At 33.7% G+C, this 19,754-nt stretch overlaps 1 protein-coding gene and 1 long non-coding RNA gene across 3 annotated transcripts; one reads left to right on the top strand and one right to left on the bottom strand.

Annotated features, from left to right (window-relative positions):
• Positions 1–6,399: 6,399 nt before the first annotated feature.
• LOC139842841 (fimbrin-5-like) lies at positions 6,400–11,022 on the bottom strand. Its single transcript, XM_071832942.1, has 12 exons — positions 10,936–11,022; positions 10,654–10,824; positions 9,936–10,183; positions 9,673–9,844; positions 9,259–9,297; positions 9,108–9,176; positions 8,911–9,027; positions 8,316–8,527; positions 8,086–8,241; positions 7,876–8,011; positions 7,731–7,810; positions 6,400–6,460 (listed from the first exon to the last, which is right to left on the bottom strand). Exons 1-12 carry the CDS (start codon positions 11,020–11,022, stop codon positions 6,400–6,402), a joined length of 1,548 nt encoding a protein of 515 aa, XP_071689043.1.
• Positions 11,023–11,896: 874 nt separating this feature from the next.
• On the top strand, positions 11,897–16,886 carry LOC139845499 (uncharacterized). Of its 2 annotated transcripts, XR_011758359.1 has the most exons (6): positions 11,897–12,274; positions 12,598–12,671; positions 13,294–13,458; positions 13,860–13,935; positions 14,130–14,734; positions 16,189–16,886. It is a non-coding gene; the product is annotated as an uncharacterized lncRNA (long non-coding RNA). The 2 variants fall into 2 exon arrangements; XR_011758358.1 differs by lacking the exon at positions 16,189–16,886 and having other exon boundaries at positions 14,130–15,248.
• The last annotated feature ends 2,868 nt before the right edge of the window (positions 16,887–19,754 follow it).

The raw sequence follows: 19,754 nt of genomic DNA, 5'->3' as shown, positions 1-19,754 counted from the left end.
CCAACCCGGTTAAACTCACGTAAAACCTAAATTACAACAATCACTTGAGGTAATTTCATAACTATGTTGCTTTAGAACTTATTCAATTACCGAATTAAACACATAACAAAATCACTTAAGTGTATGTATCTAATCGTCTAGATTACTAGGTGTATTGAAGTATAGATTGTTTTCCTAGTTAACTCACATTAATAGGTTTTCAATCTATATAATTGAAGTGAAGATCTAAACAAGTATTACTAATAATAATTAGATTAATAATAATATTAATCTTAATAATAATAATAATAATAATAATAATAATAATAATAATAATAATAATAATAATAATAATAATAATAATAATAATAATAATAATAATAATAATAATAATAATAATAATAATAATAATAATATTAAATAAAATAAATAAATATCTACGGAGTAATTAAAATAAGATCAGAAACAGAAATGATCGGGTATTTATAGTTGTGGCCTGTCCCTGGTGTCCATGCGATCGCATGGCTGGGAAGGCTATATCCCATGCGATCGCATGGGCCGGCTGTCCAGCACACAATCCTTTTGTTTTCTTGCTTGTCGACATATTTTAATATTAATATAATATATATAATTTATATAATTAATTATATATTATATTAAATTCATGTGCATAGTTGATTTGTAATTTTTGTCCCGAAAAGTCGTACGTCGTCACTCGACTTATGTCCCGGTTCCGGTTTTTCGAACGCCCTTTCGTACGCAAAGAAAACTAGTTCTTTTCGTTTCGTGACTCTTACCTTTGTCAAAATATAGTCTTAAATCATCCATAAACTATACCACTGTAGCAAAGTTACTGTAGCAAAGTCAATTTTTACTGTAGCAATTCACTGTAGCAAAGGCAATTTTTACTGTAGCGATTTCATTGTAGCAAATAGTGATTTTCGAAAACACTGTAGCATTTTGGGTACTGTAGCAATTTGAAAATACTGTAGTAAATTAGTGTTTTACTGGTTCATCTTAAACGCTTTAGTTAACTTATCTAAATATCAATCGAATCAATAAACGAATGTTACTATCGTTTACTAAATAACTTGAAATTATATATATGTATATATCTTTTTAATATACATAAATCAATTTTTAAATACACATTGGAAGTTATTTATAAATAAATTTTAATAATAAATATTTCAACTTATCATATATATTCAAATAGATATTTAACCAATAAGTTTAATGTACGATATCAAATAATTAATATATTGTTACCTTTTCAAGTTATAGTATATATGTATCTATTTACATATAATTGTTCGCGAATCGTCGAAAACAGCCGAAGGGTATTTAAATATATAAAAGTAGTTCAAAAATTTTGAGATTTAGTTTTACAGACTTTGCTTATCGTGTCGAAAATGTTAATCATACAAAGATTAAGTTTAAATTTGGTCAGAAATTTCCGGGTCATCACAGAAAGAATGGTGAATGCTTCAATTGTGGCAAGAAGGGTCATTTTGCTCGAGATTGTAGATTCCCCAGAAGGCGAACTTTCGAAGGAAATGTGGCCACCGCAAGAGATAATAAGAAAGAGGTCACATTTGAAGCAGCTATTAATGAGGAAACATGGGATGTAGAAGTTGGATTCTCTGTTGAAGCTGGCATGGATGATCAAGCTCTTACAACAACTTTAAAGTCAAAAATAAACTACAAAGATGATTGGATCATCGATTCTGGGTGCTCAAATCATATGACCAATGATGAGACGAAGCTGCAAGAAATGGATGATTACAAAGGAAAGAGAGTCGTGTTGACAGCCGAAAATTCAAGGTTATCTATTTCTCACATTGGAAACACAATAATTCCAAATGAAGGCGGCTCTCATAAGCTCCAACTCGAGAAGGTGTATCTTGTCCCTGGCCTAAAGAAGAATTTACTATCAGTACCACAATTGACAGCAGAAGGGAATTATGTGCTCTTTGGACCAGAAGATGTGTCCGTATTTAAGAGAGTGAAGGTGGTTGGCAATCCAATTATGCAAGAAAGAAGGATAGAGCCAGTCTATGTACTATCTGCTGAAACAGCATATGTGGACAAGACTCGAAAGAATGAGACGGCTAATCTGTGGCACGAACGTCTTGGGCATGTGGGCTACAATAAGTTAAAGGAGATGATGGTGAAACGCATAGTAAATGGGCTTCCTCAAATTGATATCCGAACAGATACAATATGTGCTGGATGTCAATTTGGCAAAGCTCACCAATTGCCATTCAATGAGTTAGCACATCAGTCCAAGACACCACTAGAGCTCATACACTCAGATGTCTTCGGCCCAGTGAAACAAACATCACTTGGAGGCATGAAGTATATGGTGACATTCATTGATGACTTCTCAAGGTATGTGTGGGTTTACTTCATGAAAGAAAAGTCAGAGACTTTTCTGAAGTTTAAAGAGTTCAAGAATAAGGTAGAAAGTGAGCTCAATTATAAGATTCGATGCATACGCACAGATAATGGAGGAGAATATTTATCAATCGAGTTCAATATCTATCTTGAGAAGCACAAGATTAGAAGACAATTAACTTGTCCCAATACTCCACAACAGAATGGAGTCGCAGAACGCAAGAATTGTCACCTTGCCGAAACTTGTAGAAGTATGCTTCATGGTAAGAATGTACCAGGAAGATTTTGGGCTGAATGTATGAGAACGGCATCATATGTGATAAATAGGCTTCCACAAACAAAGTTGGGGCATATTTCACCGTATGAAAGATTATGGAAGATTAAGCCAACCGTCAATCATCTCAAGGTTTTTGGATGTGTATGCTATGTCTTCGTACCAGATCATCTATGAAGCAAATTTGATAAGAAGGCAATCCGATGCATTTTTGTCGGTTATGATGAATCAAGAAAAGGATGGAGATGTTGTGATCCAAATACTGGAAAGTGCCATACTTCAAGAAATGTGGTATTTGATGAAGCTTCTTCATGGTGGTCACCACAAAAGATAGAGCTTCCAGAATCTCATAAATTAGAAGAAGTCCCAGAAGAAAGAGAAGAACGTAAAGAGCAAATAGTAGATCCAACTAAAGAAGGAGAAGAGTCGTACTCTAAGGAAACGAGTCCATGGAAAACTGGTGTGCATCAATCAGTATCCAAGGAGGTTCGTCCAAGCCAAATGGATGTCGAGGAGCATGTACGAGAATTACGGAGATTAACAAGACCGAGGCAACCTAATCTGAGGTATGCCAATGCTGCTCATGTGGATGAATCAATACCTATTGAGCCTTCTACTTATGAAGAAGCAGCACAAAGTCGAGAATGACAGAAAGCGATGGAAGAAGAAATTAATGCACTAAAAGAAAACCAGACATGGAGTTTAGTTCCAAAGCCAAAAGATGTAAAACCAATATCTTGTAAATGGGTTTACAAGGTGAAGACTCGATCAGATGGCTCCATTGAAAGGTATAAAGCTCGACTTGTTGCTAGAGGTTTTTCTCAACAATATGGGCTGGATTATGAAGAAACGTTTAGTCCAGTGGCTAAGATCACAACAATTCGAGCTCTACTAGCTTTAGCCGCTAGCAAATCTTGGAAGCTGTGGCAGATGGATGTCAAGAACGCTTTCTTACATGGAGAACTTGACAAAGACATTTATATGGATCAACCAAAAGGCTTTGAGAACAAAATCCATCCCGAGCATGTCTGCAAATTAAAGAAAGCACTATACGGCTTGAAGCAGGCTCCAAGAGCTTGGTACGGGAAGATTGGCGAGTTCTTGGTACAAAGTGGTTTCACAGTTGCTCCTTCAGATTCTAGTTTATTTGTGAAACAAGATCAAGGAAAACTAGCCATAGTGCTAGTATATGTGGATGACAATCATCACGGGAGATCACTATGAGGAGATCCAAAGAACAAGAGAGAATCTGTCTATCAGATTTCATATGAAGGAGCTTGGAGAACTCAAACATTTTCTTGGACTCGAAATAGAGCAGAAAAGAGAAGGATTATTTCTGGGACAACAGAAATATGCGCGAGATCTTTTACAAAAGTACGGAATGCTTAATTGCAAACCTATCTCAACTCCGATGGATTCGAATACAAAACTACGAGGAGATGAAGGAAAAAGTCTTCAAGATGTTACCATGTATCGAAAGATGGTCGGAAGTCTTATTTATCTCACACTAAGCCGGCCAGACATATCTTATGCAGTTGGAGTGGTTAGTCGATACATGAGCAATCCGAAGAAGCCTCACCTTGATGTTGTACGACGCATCTTAAGGTATGTTAAAGGCACTATTAACTTTGGCATTTTGTACAAGAAAACAAAAGAATGTCACGTGACTGGATATTGTGACGCTGATTACGCTGGAGACTATGATACACGACGGTCTACAACTGGATACATGTTTAGTTTTGGGTCGGGAGTAATATCATGGTGCAGCAAGAGACAACCAACAGTATCCTTGTCAAGCACTGAAGCAGAATATCGATCGGCGGCATCAGCAACACAAGAAATTATGTGGTTGAAGCAACTAATGGAAGATCTACATCAATCAGCAGATTATCAAGTAAAGCTTTTCTGCGATAACCTATCAGCTATACGTCTAGCAGAAAATCCAGTCTTTCATGCGAGAACAAAACATATAGAAGTGCACTATCACTATGTTCGCGAGAAGGTCCTTGAAGGGGAGATCAAGATGGTGCCAACAAAGACAGATGAACAAGTTGCAGATATATTCACCAAGAGCCTAAGTAAACCAAAGTTTGAAAAATTCAGAGAAGCACTTGGAATGATCTGCAAGTCATCAACGGAAGAAAATTTGCATTGAGGGAGAGTGTTAAAATGCAATGCAAATTTGGTATTATAAAATAATATGAAATTTGTAGATGTATATATGTAAAATATCTAGATATTAATATGTATAAGAAAATATCTAGATATTAAAAAATAAAAGAAAAATCTAGAAAAGAAAAATATAGATATTTGTATAGAAATATCTAGATATTTATCCATGAAAATATCCAGTTTCTAGAATGTTCCATGGGGTAGTATAAATATGGGTGATGAGTAGTTCATTTGTGTAAGGTGTGAGTAAGTGAAGTGTGAAGTAGAGAAGAAGTAAGAAGTGAAGAAGAGTTAGAAGTAGAAGTTGTGAAGAAGTAAGAGTGTGAGTTGAGTCCATAATATTGTAATTGTTTCTTTGTATTAATAAAAGTGTTCTTTGTTAAGTATCCCGGTTAAGCCCCAGTTTGTGTTTAAGTTCTTAGTGCACTTGTGTTGTTCTTCTTATATGGTCGGCTCTGCCGCCTAGGTGATATATGGTCGGTTATACCGCCTGAATGATATATGGTCGACACTGTCGCCTAAGTACTATTGTGCACTAAGAATTTATAAAATTAAAGGCTAACTAACGTCAAAGTGTTGGTGTAGTGAGTCTAGTATAGTCTAGATCCTCTACAGTGGGTGTGTTGGGCTCGTCTAAGCTTCCAACAGGTTTGACTTTTAACATTGACCTATTGCGGTTTGGGAAACGCAACTGCCTCACTGACATTATACAAGCCTATAAGATCACTCCTATGGTTCATTACCCGCTCATTACCCGTAGTTACCCGTAATGAATCATAGGCACGGCTTAGTTACCCGCATTAGTTACCCGCACTTACCATGGATTTAATGGAAGAGTTTTGGTTAGTTATAGGAATTGTGGGTCCCAGTGGCTTTTTATTGTTAGACTTGATGCTTTATTGCTTGTACGTTGTATATTAAGAGGAGTATTGTTTTAGCCATGATAAGGAGTGTTTAGTTATAAGTTAGTTATAGGATATTGGTGTTGATGTGACGCTGATGTGGAAGGTTAAGAGGATGAATAGTTTAGTTACGATAGGGAGTGGCCTAAATACAATACATATACGCAACACAGTCACTCCTCTCAACTCAACGTGGTCTCCGTCCCCCACCCTACTAATTAACTCAGTTCATTCGTACGTTTATGCAAACTTTTTTCAATCGCTGGCCGATTTTAAGTAATTGCACGTAAGATATGTACGTCTTTTATTAGAAGGTCAAGTTTCTTTATCTCTAGATTACATTGATTTCTTCTTTTTAGGGTTTCTTTTGTTTTTTTATTAATAAAGATAGACTATACTAACAGTACTAAAATGAGAAATTTCTTAGTTTATAAGCTACAAGACAAGATCTTCTGATAAAAGGTTGACAAAATTGCACGGGGAGTCCTTGTGCTATATTCGAAATAACAAGTGGAGTTCAAAAGAATTTTTTCACCTTGGGGATCACTGTGGTTTGCAATAGTTTCACGGAGGGTCCAACGGCCTAACGTTTGTCAACATTTAACGTTTTTTTGGCCTCACGTGACTTGCACATGAGAGTAGCTTCGTCTTTTTGAAATTTACTGAGTTCATACCTTATCCTTTTAACTCTCTTTCTTTCACTCTAAACTTTTCGTCCAACCAAAAATCATTAACCCTAAATTGAAACCCAGCAAAATCATAAACTCAATTTAAAACTCACCATCCATGATCAATCACGAATCAAAATCAAATTAGTAAATATTTTTTTCTATCAAAAACATAAACCCTATTTCTTTTTACATTTGAGCTCTCAGTCTCGAATTGATGTGGTTATTAATAGTTCTAGGGTTCAGTTACAGATTTGTGATCCAAAGCCAACAACAAACACTCGTTCATCACTGATTTTAATTATCAAATTCAGTTTCAAGGAGATTTTGACTGATGTTCTTCGCTAACCGCAAGCTGTTTGAATTTAAATTCAGATGGAGATTCATCGAAGTTGTCGTATCGTTGGAGTTGAGGTATCGTTGGATTAGCCACATCTCGCTGCCATTTTGCATTTGTTTCGATTTTGATTTGAGTTTGTTTCAATTTGTTTCTACCGTGTTTATCATTTACGTTTGGAAATGAAGTTCAGATGGAGCCTTAAATGTACCAGCAAGTTGAAATTGCAGGTTAAACTAAGAGGAGCCCAAAAAATTGTAGGTTAAAATTAATTGTCTACAAATGGGGTTTTTTATTTGGGATTTGTGAATTATAATTTGTTTATGTTTTTTAATTGTAATTTATTTATTATTTATATGATGGTGTTTACGTTGTTTGGTTGTGTTTATATAATGGTGATTTGTTCTAAGCCATTATATTTATATATGTATATGTATTACAATCTTACGAAGTACATATTATATATATATATATATATATATATATATATATATATATATATATATATATATATATATATATATATATATATATATATATTTTTTAAATCTCCTATGTTCAATTTTCAATTTTTAAAGGCAAATATTATGTTTAGTCTCATAACTTATTCATGGTTACGGTTTTTTGTATATTGGAAATACATCATGTTATAGCAATTACGATCACAAGTGGGTGTTAGTTTAAAATTATTTGTAGCAAAGATTTGTGGGATTTTGATTGATTGTGTATAATTGTTAACGTTTGATTGTAATTGTTGTTTATAATTGTGATCTGGTTTTGTAATTGTGTTTGTTGGAAGATGAAGGTGAATAAAGGGTGGGTGGGTCAATGAACAAGAGGGAACTAAATTGACGAAACTACCCTCATATGCATTGCACATGATGCAATTTAACGGAAACGTCAGTTAGCTAATTGGGCTCCCCGTGAAACTATTGCAAACCACAGTGACCCCCTAAGGTGAAATTTTTTTTTTTAGACTCCATTTATTATTTCGAACATACCACAGGGACCCCTGTGCAATTTTGTCTAAAAGGTTACTAGTAGTTTGACTTTCTAAAGTAAAACTCCAAGCATATTTGGCCTGAGGAGATAAATAAACTTAAGAGATTTACTTTTACTATACATATAGAAAGAAAAAGAATAAACCCTGTTTTTCCAAATCCTTAAAACTTGGTTACAAATCTCAACTTTTGTAAAAGGCGTCTTATTTGGAGGTTTCGATGCTTGCTTCCACACATCACACCTCGGTGCAAGTTTATCAAATACTTCCAAAAGAACCCATCTAAAATACAAAACAAAAAAACATCAATGTTCAAATTACAAACCTCTTCATAGACTACATTAGTTTCTACACACCCGTTTCCTACATCCTCCCACACGTTGTCAACGTGCGTTTCAACTCCAAGACTGCTAATCCTCATTCTAAAACATCTTTCTCGTCTTGATGTGCTTTCGTCATCAGTAATCATCTCAGCATATGAAGACTTTGTTTTGTCTATATTAAGCCCATTCCTGTTATCCAAAGTATCATTAATTCATAAACATTTTATCTAATTTTCGTATACTTAAAAAGTAACAAGACTCACCTCTTATGAAATATTTGTGCAACGAATGCAAGATTTAAATTTGTAGAACCCTCAACAATGTCCTTTGACGTAACATATCTTTTACAGTCTAACTTTGCTGCTTGCTCAAGAACCAAATTGGCCCTTTCTGTCGGATCTTTTGTCTCCAATGTTTTTGTGGTTTCATGTTCAGGGGCAAGAACATTGAGTAAATGTGCATACGCCTCTCCGTCCTACAATTAAAAATAATCGAGAGAAAAAACAAATAATGTCACGTCTTCATAACGTTGCATTTTTTTTTTTGAACGGCTTAGTTAGTTGGTTAAACAAGCTACGCACGCTAGAAGGAACCCGCTCTCGAATTATCGCACATATGTGAACCCGATCGATTTTATTATATACCCCACCGACCCCAGAAGGGTGATGAGGGACCACCTTGTGGGAGCACCACTCAGCGTATACATAATATGCAGTAAACCTCCCCCCCTTGGAATTGAACCCGCACCACACAGAAGGTGGAAACCGGGCCCAGCTGCCAAGGAGCTTGGTACCACTCAGCCAATAGCTCGGTGGTTTCATAACGTTGCATTATTTATATTAATCTAAAAAAACATACCTTTAAGTCGGATGAAAAATTTGTAACTTCTTTTTTGTAGCCTGCTTTTTTCAGTTGATAATTCATCCATTTTAGAAGAACTTTTTCTGGCGCCAAACCCATGAGCTCTTCTGCTTCCTGTAATTTCATATATCATTCGAATGTAAATCAAGCGTATAAATTTTTAATGAATGACAAAAGTATGTAAGAAATCAAACCTTGCTGTCTTCAACCATTTCCGCCAGCTCAGGAGTTTTCTTTAGATCGACGTCTGCAAGAAGTTGTATCTGACAATTACAACAATAAGTTAGAATTAAAGCTTAATATAATCTTCAAATTAACTGACAAACTATAACCCCATATAATTACCTTAACTATCTGAGAGATTAATCCAAGTAATAAGTGAGGCTGCAAACATTAAACACAAAGAAAAATATTTACTAAAAACCTCAGTTTATGATATCAGTGAATGGCGTTCTAATTTTAAGCATGAATTTGATTCAATTCAGTTTATGTTTATCATGGATGGGTCACGTATGCTAAAAAAAGCTTGAAAAGGAAACATGTCAAACAGGTTGAAATTTACCCCCTAAGCACATTTTTTTTTTTTTTAAAGAATGACACCTTACAAACAATTACTCAAAGATAAAGACAATTATTTGAAAGTTGATATAATATTTTCAATCATATTTGACGCACTACTTATTACACATTTTAACACGTCATCTTACCTGGCCCGCCCATTTTGCTACCTATAGTTCGAATATGTTATCTATGACTTACCTTTCCTTCTGCCAAGTCCTGTGTGCCAATATTAACTACGGTGCAGCCAATAGCCTTGCAAGAATTAAGACAAACAGTGTGATTCTCGTTTCGTTCCCATGGATTAAGGACCTTTTTGGTGTTAATCGCTCGCTCATCTATTGTACCAGGGACAGCTACATTAATGAGCTTACTACAAAAACATTAGTTAAAAGAAGCAATCAACAATGTTTTCTTTATATACTCAAAAATCAACACAAGAACATTAAGGTGTTAATTAATACCATAAAAGGACTCCATCTTTACAAAGATCGAATAAAGCATTGGTTGCAGGGTCTAACGGAAGATAATTCTTTAAAAACTTATCTTCTCCAAGAAAGTTGTTAATATGGGAAACATATGAAGCCTTTTCCGACTCACTAATGCTGTGTCGAAGGGTTGTTGTGGATGATTTTACGAAAGATGAAGTAGTTCTAAATGTTCTTGAAGTTCCCATTTTTGCACTCGCCCGAGTTTTCAAATTCAGATATACCTGCAAATCACGATAAATTCTTTAAAACTCAGTTGCCTTTTGACGAATCAATGAATGTCTGACGTTGCATTATGAATTGTGATTATGCAATATTAATGACAGATGTCAGTTAATCATGTCACTCAAAAAAGCTGTGGAACAAAGTGTTTATACCACCAATAACGCAATGTATTCTGGCGGCATAGCACCATAACGCCACCCAGTAAAAATGGTCTTAGATATGTTCTTGTGACACTAAGAAAAATAAATAGTTGTTTGAGTATTTAACAAATTCTAAACATTAAGGTTAACATGTAAATTAACTCATGTGTAATCAATCAATCAATCAAGATCAGTTTTGTCACAACTACACTCAAAATGATTATCGGCTAATACTCGTATTCATTTGACCCGCCAACTAGAAATCATGATGTATAAACGAACAAGACCATCAAGATTGAGTTCCATGAAGTGATAATTCATCGACTCACCCGAAGAAAGGCCTCAAAATCCAAGTGTTTGGCGTGGTTAGAGTAAGAGTCGCTTAGCATATTTCTGACGTCATCTTCGCTTGACACCTCATTAAACGGCTTTAATTTTGCCAAAACTGGTGGTAAATCCTGTATTGTGACTGTCCCCGATTCATTTCTTGCTAAAATAAACTATATGACCAAAAAAATCAATGTCTATAGAGTTTTTTAATATATATCGATCTGTGTCAAAAAGAAAAAAACTAAACGTAATTTATATATAAACTGATGAGATGGGCATACTTCGGGTCTAAGTTTACGAAGCTCCACTTGAGTGAATTGGCTTTGAAGCCATGGATCATTAACGAAAACACCCTCGAACGTAGACATCTTTCACTTGTTTCCCAAATTAATGAAATCTTTGAATATGTATGTCAACAACAGTAAAAACAATCAGACTAATGAGATTTCTACAAAAATGAATCAACATATTATGTATAATAATCCATGCACATAATCACGCTGAAAAATAGTAACAATCCTAAAAACAGTTGATATTTAAGAAAACATTGCAAGATTGGATCTTTGCCATCAAGATTCACAGAATTCAATAAAACGCGCAGATGGGAATTACAATTATTATTATTATAAAAATAACAAACCCTTTAAAAAGATTGATCAATAATCACGTAGTGTGGCCGATAGGTTATATACCGCATTCATAGATTTTGATTTTGATTTTTTTTTTCTTCCTTGATTGGAAATGGAAAAGATGAAAGATATGATGGAAGGGGGAGTGGAGATAAAATCGCATTGCCTATCGGACACACGCCACATTCTGTTATTCGTGTTAAACTTTTTTGACTATATATATCTAATAAAACCACTTGAATTAGACAGTAATAATGTGGCCCGTTTATCTTAATGGGTCAAATAAAATAGCTGATTAAGTTAAACGAGCTAGTTGGCTCAAAAACCCTCAAATTCTCAAAGGGAAACAGGAAAATAATACTTTTATTTATTTTTTATTTATTTAAAGGTAAAAGGAATTTTATTAACCAGTTAGAAGAATACAAATCCTCCCTACCTTTTACAAAGCGTAAAGCATACTGCTGACATGTCAGGCTGCTAATGACTCCACTAATTACGGTCCATGTGTAATTAGCTCCGTTAATTACAATTAAATCGCTTAATAACCAAACAAATACACGTGTCCATTAAAGAGTCATCATATCAGTGTTACAAACATACTGCTTCACCACACACTTCATCTTTCTTCCAAACTGAAAAAACCCTAATCTTCTAACCGTCGATTACGGCTTACTGCCGCCGTAAATCATCACTCCGGTATCACTAATTAATCCGTTGCGATTTTATCATCTTAACGGTATCAATTTCATAAACTATAGCCACTTTTTTTCCAATCGCCTGAAGGTTATTCCTTACGCCGTATGGTGTTGCGGAGGACGACGATAAAAACTTAAATTTACGAATTGAATAATCGAGGACAATCTGGTGTTGCGGAGTATTTGTAGATCGATTAGGGTTCCGACCTTCAAAATGAATAAAGAAAACGAAATCGGCATCCGAATTAATCGATGATTCATATACAACGCCATGTGAAATTCCAAGAACAGCTCAGGTTCCTTTATCTTCTTATTTTTTTATATATTTGATTCAACCCTAATAATGAGTTTTTTAATATATTTGATTGTAATTTTGTGAATTCCAATATTAATTGTTCTACTAAATGATGAATTTATAAAACCTGATGCTACGTGTGTGTATAAAGATTTTCTAGCAGTAGGAAATATGAAAAATGTAATTACCAGTTTTTCTTAATCTGCAAAAATATGAAAAATGTAAATTTTTAATTTTTTAGTTCATCATACACACGAATATGAATGTATTGAATATTTCAATGTATTGAAAATACAAATTTCAATTTGAATACTGATGTTTTAGATGAAGATTCGGGTGTTGATGGATGTGGAAATGAAGAAATGGTGCATGATGGTGTTAGCATCAGTAAAGATAAGGTATGAGATAGGTAGATTTTTTTATTGGTTTTGACAGTTTGACTTTGTGTAGTCAAACGTTTGAAATAAAGTTGTCTTGGTATCTGATCGTTATCTTAGTGGTGGAAGATTAAAGTTAGATGGTAAAAAGAATATTTTGATAAGGGTCAAAATGGGTAGTTTGGGCAATGGTTGATAACCATTTGTTTTTCGGTCAGGTTCGATTCACTTCTAGATTACATGTTCATTTGACTATAAACAATACTTCGTCGAGTCTGATTGGTAAAAAATATGTTATTACAATGATGAACATTTGAAATAAGTTATTTAGAAAGCCATAAGAATTAAAAAAACAGTTTAGGGCAACATTCCGTAAACTGTAACTTTCAATCTCTTGAGCTCTTCCACTAATTAGAACATGTTTCCCTCTTAGCTTAATTATTATACTTGACACTTTTGGGTTATAACTTTGTTAATGAGAAGCCATGCTAGGCATTCCTTAAAGTTTGGTTAATGACAAGTCATGTTCCCTTTGTAATTTATATTTTTTCTTTTTCAATGTACCTATTTCATTGTGTTGTGTTATTACTTTGATTTGGATATGTAAATTTTTGACCCGTTGTTCTTTTATCACCTTATGAAGGTTGTGTTGCAGTTAAACGACACTTGTCCATCTAATTATGTAGCTGAGATGGAATCATACTAGGCTTTCTCCATATCTAAAAAGAACTCACAACCCTTAACTCTTCATGTTGGCTGCCAGTAATGGTTGATGTTTTAGCACTTGATCTGAAAACTCACGGTTAAGGTTTGTGTTTTGTCGTTTTATTAAAGAATTGAATGATGTGATTCTTATGTTATTTGTTATGTATTGTTCTTTATCACCTTATGAAAGAATAGAATGATGTGTCTTCATAACCAAATAGTGACCCTTTTACTGGTTTTGAAATTACTAAATTTTTAAATTAACTCCAACTTACATAGACTTTCGTTTTTATTGGTAAAGAGGTTACATTCAACAAAAATAATAATAATTTACATTTACATTGATCAGTGGGAGTGCAAGTATTGTCTTACAATGATGTATGTATATGTTTTAGTTTTATGTTAATTACAATTACACATCAATCAATCTCATATATCCGTCAATTTTTATGGTTCAGAGTATGATTTATGATATTCCAGTAATCAACAATGAACGATTTCCAGATAACGTATTCAAACCCAGGGATCGATTTATTTTATTTCTGCTGCGGATGAAGACCTCATTTCAATTGATATAAAGGTACGTCTTTCATTATCGCGGGTCAGATTCATAACAATAATATAGCTCGCATCGTCACATAAAAATTTACTGATGATATGGTGTGAGCAATATCATTAATATCGTTTCATGTTTGATATACAGCTTATAATTATATATTCAATGATTTATGTTTAATAAATATTTTATCAATCTGTTTTACTTGGATTTACAAGGTTAAGGTTTAAAGGACTCCATGATGTGCCTGATATGATGAAGATATATATTTTACGCCTCTTGCTTTGGGGGAATCTTTCTGATATATTTTAACGGTCAGTTCCTTGAGTTCTCATGGTCAGTTCGTTGGGGGAATCTTTCATATAAGGATTGTCTTGAAGACGGTTAAAGGGTTAGCTACTAAAACTCAACATTGTGTCATTTCCTTTTAGTTGTTATGTAATCTAAAAACGCTTAAAAATTTTTGGCGATTCCTTTTGACTTTTAGTATTATGAACAACAAGAAGCCTGAAAAGTTTGATCTTCTCAAGGGTCATCTTATTGACTTGGGAGATTACTACATCCGATATCACAGTTTTTAATAATCTTCTTTTTTAATCTATGTTTATATCATAGTAACCTTTATACTCCATTTTCTTACGTGGTGGTAGTTGTTTAATTTAGTATCTGGGCACGATGAACTGTTATGAACAGCAGCTTGGTTACACATGGCTTTAAGAAAACAGACTTATACAACGTACATTATAAGGATTCTTGAAGGCAGGGGACACTACTTATGGCCTGGAGTAACAAACATGTTGGCATCTATGTTCTCATTTCAAAGGTACGTAATAAAAAAGAATAAATGTTTCATATGCTTATACAGATTAGAGTACACAGTATATGAATAGGTATAATCTTATAATTTTGAATTTCGTGACTATTTTTCTAATGGTGTTAAAATTAGTACAAACATGATACATATTTTTTTTATTCAAAAACTGAACCGAATCAAAACTAAGCACAAAAGAAGATGCATATACCGTCTATAAGCAAAGCATCTTCGTCTGTTCGTGTGGCTGCCACTAATTCGTCGGCTAATGTTTCATCATCACCTGTTATTTTTCATGTTGGTGGTCTGGATATTAGTGTTTCCAAGATCGTTTAGTGGTTGGCTTATTCTGTAACAGTTGTAAGCTTAAATCTTTGAAACAGTGGTTGGCTTATTCTGTAACAGTTGTAAGCTTATTCCAAGATCGTTTAGAGTTCTGGATATTAGTGTTTCCAAGATCGTTTAGTGGTTGGCTTATTCTGTAACAGTGGTTGGCTTATTTTGTAAAAGTTGTGAGCTTATTCCAAGATCGTTTAGTGGTTGACATATTTGGTTATAACAGTTGTAAGCTTAAATCTTTGAAAAAAATTATTTAGGAGGTTTTACTAGGGGTGGTCAGTATTTGGTTTGAAACCGTGGAACCCGAAAACCAAACCGAAACCAAACCGGAAAAAAACCAATCCGAATTTGAAAAACGGTTTTTGGACCGAGTCAAACCGAAACCCAATTTGAATTCGGTTTTCGGTTTGGTTTTCGGTTTTGAATATTATGAATTTGGTTTAACCGAAAACCGAATTCAAAACCGAATTCAATATTTTTATATAATTAATTCGTATATTTATGTTTTAATGTCATTATAATTTGGGATCCAGTCAATAAAATATGTTCTCACCCATATGACGATTTGGTAGCTCACATTATAATTATGTTATTCAAATTATTATGTTCTTTTTTCTTAATAACATAAGCAGTAAACGTCGTAATTAAACTGTAAATATTAATAAATCATCAAATTATTGGTAATTTAATAGTGCGTCATTGTTTTAGGATATAAATAACTAAGACATCAGTAACACCACAATTAAACTACCATCGTTCTCAATTTTTTCATAATATTCGGTTTTAACCGAAAACCCAACCGAATCCGAATTCGAATTCGGTTTTCGGTTCGGTTCGGTTTTAACTTTGAATTCGGTTTTCGGTTTTGCCCAAAAAAAATTCAAAACCGAATACACCGAACCGAATAAACCGAACAAATCGAAAACCGAACCGATGAACACCCCTAAGTTTTACACATAAAAACTAATCTTTAGACAAATTCCTTTGACCCGACCCGTTTAATATAATACACAACCCACATGTTTATGATCGGAATTACATTACATAGATTACATGTTAGATTGTAGTTTACGCCACCTATATGATGACGTATTCATGTTATATGATTCATTGTTCACCTCTTACAGTGTTCAACAGATCAAAGCAAAGTGGATGTAAATGTTCAATAACTTTTAAGCATCATTTTGCTCATGTCACAGCCGATCTTCTTCCTCTGTGTTATCATTATTGCCTATCTTTATGGTATCAGGTAATATCACTTAAAAACACATACAGTCTATTAAATCTAACTTCTAAAACAATTTATGTATATTATGTACAAGAATGTACTTGGAGTGGCTAGGAGCTGTTTGAAGTTTAAACACCGTGTTTAAACTTTAAAGTAACTGAAGTCTTTAGTTGAATGAGCATGGTATTGGTATATATGGTATATATAATGGTAGATGGAGAGATGCTGTCGTTAGTGAGTTATACGTGTTATCAAACTTCAATTTTTAAACTAATAGTTATAGTCCACTTTTGCCCTCAAGTTATCTCTATCATTCAGTTATGAGCTGCTTGAATTGTAGGACCAGTCTTTTGAATAGATTTAGTCTACTACTATGGATAGAGATGTTTGCAATGTTGTTCACTCACGACTCTATAAAATGCAATTTTGATAGTTAAATAGCAAAAGTGCATTAAAGGTGATAATAATATTCTCTCTTTGGATTAAAGGCTAACTTGCGTCTCATATTCCGTTCTTTCTTTCATTGTATATGGCTCTTCTCTTCGCTTTCTGACTATAGACATTTGAAGATGGGACATACATGTAACTATCCGCTTGAACAGGAAAGTCAACTCAAAGGTATTGCTAAGGTATTGCTGGTAAGCTATTGGTAAAATCAAATTACTTTGTATTTTCTCTATGTATGATTTATCACTAATGAAAATGATATGATTATCATCTGATTCAAGCATATTCCATTTTTTATTAAATGGGTAAACTTTACATGTATATTGTATAACATGCTTCAAACATTTTTCTTGTAGTTAAGTTTCATGCACTTTTATCGGTGTGATGCTTTGCATGTTAGGTCGTATTAAGTTCAAGCAATGCGAACATATGTCACTTCTTTGACCGGTAGCGAGGTATCTTCCTTTTAATTCGGTTTTGAAATCTAAATAGGTACCATGTTATTCGGTTGTATAAGGCATGCATGTGTTAGTACTTAAGTCATTTTATAATGCTTCTATAGAACTACAAAGTTTTTTTTACGGAAAAATGATATGTATAAAAATGAAACGCTTCCTAGCAAGACGTGAAAGGAGAGAAGACGTGAAAGGAGAAAAGATTACAAAGGCTTTAGAATACAGAACTACAAAGTCTTGGTTGAAACATATAAGCATGGTGCCAAACTACACATGCATGTCAGTGTTGGTTAAATCTTCACTCATTTTCTATTACAATATATGTGTTGATTTAATTCTATCTAATACATTAAATTATAGTAATCATGTATATCTTATTCGATATCAGTTGCATTAATTTAGCTAATAGATGAAATTCTGAAGAAGATTCTCAGTGTCTTTATTTTTTGCATTTTGTATGCCCCATTTTTTTTTTCTTGAAACGACCGAATTTTATTATAGTGGTTGACGATTATATATGAAATTTACACCATATGAGCATGATTGTTGTTAGATTAAAATTATTCGAAAAGTTGCAAGATAGTGTTAGAGCCACCTTGGTGTCGATCTTCACCCATTGTGTTTTACGTAAAACAATGTTTTAGTTATGCAGCTTTTGACGATGTACTTATATATAAATTTCCTACCGTTGGTCATGTGTTTTGTGTTTTGCTGATGTCAGAATTAGTAGTCTTAATCTGTGTTTTGTGTAAAGCAAAAAAAAAAAAAAAAAAATTTAACAGTATTATGTTTATTTTATCCAAAAGAATACTTGGATACTCTCTTTGTCATACTGTTAATTGATATAACATATATATTTCCAGTTTGTTTGATTAAAAGTCGCCGTGCAACGCACGGGCTCTTAAAGTCTAGTAGCCGAAAAAAAAACCACCTCTATCAACAAGAAGAGGCTGAAACAAACTTTAAACTAAAAAATAAAAATAAACTAGAAATCAAAAACCTAAAAACAATCCAGCCAACATAATATTTTTATACTATATATTTATTGTTAATGCTATTTGAATTATATGTAATGATCAATAAATCAATGCATGTTATAAACATGTTGGGAATTTATTATTAACGAGCGTTCAGAACTCAAGAAAACAACCAAAAAAGGGGTAAATAGATACCTTTACATACTGATGAGACCCTAACTTTTCGTACGTTCGCAAACATTCGCAAACTGAAAAAACCATAATTTCACAAACCTTCGCAATCCTCTGCAAACTGATGACGATGGAAACGGGGATGGTTGTCCAGAGATGTGAAGGCGGAGAAGATGAAGATGCAATCAGCGGAAACATTCAAAACTTGGGTTAGACTTTTGTAATGTTTAGATTTTAGTTGTTTGTGTTAATTTTAGATTTTGAAGTGTAAAATTAGGGTTTACGATGTTTTAGTGAAGGTGAAGGTGAAGAAGATGAAGATGACGAAGAAGAAGGGTAAAAAGACGAATTTACCCTCACATGCAATGTACATGTCAGGATTTAATGAAAAACGGAAGTTTGACGAAGGGATCTTTAAAATAAATGCATCCTGAAAGCCAAAAAAAAAATTTGAGAATGCTGATTGCAAAACGGGGTAAAATCAAGGGACGAACGAAGAAAAAAGTCTCATTTTATCCTTGTTAATTGTATGCCTTAAACATACTATTTGGTGATCACAGGGCATGCGCTCTAGTGGAAGCAACCCATCAATTCAAGAAAATGTGGCTTCAAGTCTCACTTGAGACTTGAACAAGCTATGTGTATTTTGTACATAATTCTATGTAGACAGGTTTAATAGAGGTAATATTGTAAATGTAGGCTAACTCTGGGCAGGGCGCATACACACGAAACCACTTTGAGGAATTTTTACTTCATCCACCATAATTGTGCATTAACAGATTGTACGGTACAATATGTTAATGCGTACTTTATGGTGGATGGAGTAAAAGCAGTGGTGGATATATTATATCAAATGATTTGTCCCTTGACAACACATGGCTTATACTTTGCTAACAACTTGACATTAAATTTTGTGTTGATTTTTTTTTTTTTTTTTTTTTTTTGGTAAGCGAGAAACCCTTCTATGAACGAGCACATTGGCTCCCCATAGAAGGTAAACATCGGGTAAATTTTGTGTTGTTACTGTCCTTGCAACGTTACTATTTTGTTTATTTTGCTTGAATTCGTGGCAAGTTACTTGTATGATTTTGTAGATCTTATTTTGCTTGTTGCTGCCGTTAGTACTCGCTTGGACATTGACGTGATAATTCATTTTTTTTTTTATATAATCTGTGTCATACAACTCAATTGTGTCTATAAATAGTGATGTGTGATCAAACCAGGTCTCTTACCAGTTGGCTATACCCGTAAGGTGCAAGGTAAGCTGCAGCAGCAGCAGCAAGATATAAAGCTATTTCAAACCTTTCGATTTTCAAACTAAGAGGAAATATAACCTTTTCGACTTTTTGATAAAGCCGCAGAGGTTTCTGTTATTGAAAATCTAATGATTAAGATACGATTCATCAATTATTCTT

The sequence above is a fragment of the Rutidosis leptorrhynchoides genome, chromosome 4, assembly GCF_046630445.1.
Source record: "Rutidosis leptorrhynchoides isolate AG116_Rl617_1_P2 chromosome 4, CSIRO_AGI_Rlap_v1, whole genome shotgun sequence".
In the NCBI taxonomy this organism is placed as follows: Eukaryota; Viridiplantae; Streptophyta; class Magnoliopsida; order Asterales; family Asteraceae; genus Rutidosis; species Rutidosis leptorrhynchoides.
The sequence above is the reverse complement of the archived record's forward strand: the minus strand, read 5'-3'. Positions and strand labels throughout refer to the sequence as shown.

Excerpts from the sequence above, each read along its gene's own strand:
- LOC139842841 (XM_071832942.1), bottom strand. The coding sequence starts at position 11,022 with ATGTCTACGTTCGAGGGTGTTTTCGTTAATGATCCATGGCTTCAAAGC. Across the intron at positions 8,528-8,910 it reads ATTTTTCATCCGACTTAAAG|GACGGAGAGGCGTATGCACA; the intron begins GTATGTTTTTTT and ends TTTTAATTGTAG. Across the intron at positions 8,242-8,315 it reads GCACAAATATTTCATAAGAG|GAATGGGCTTAATATAGACA; the intron begins GTGAGTCTTGTT and ends TTTGGATAACAG.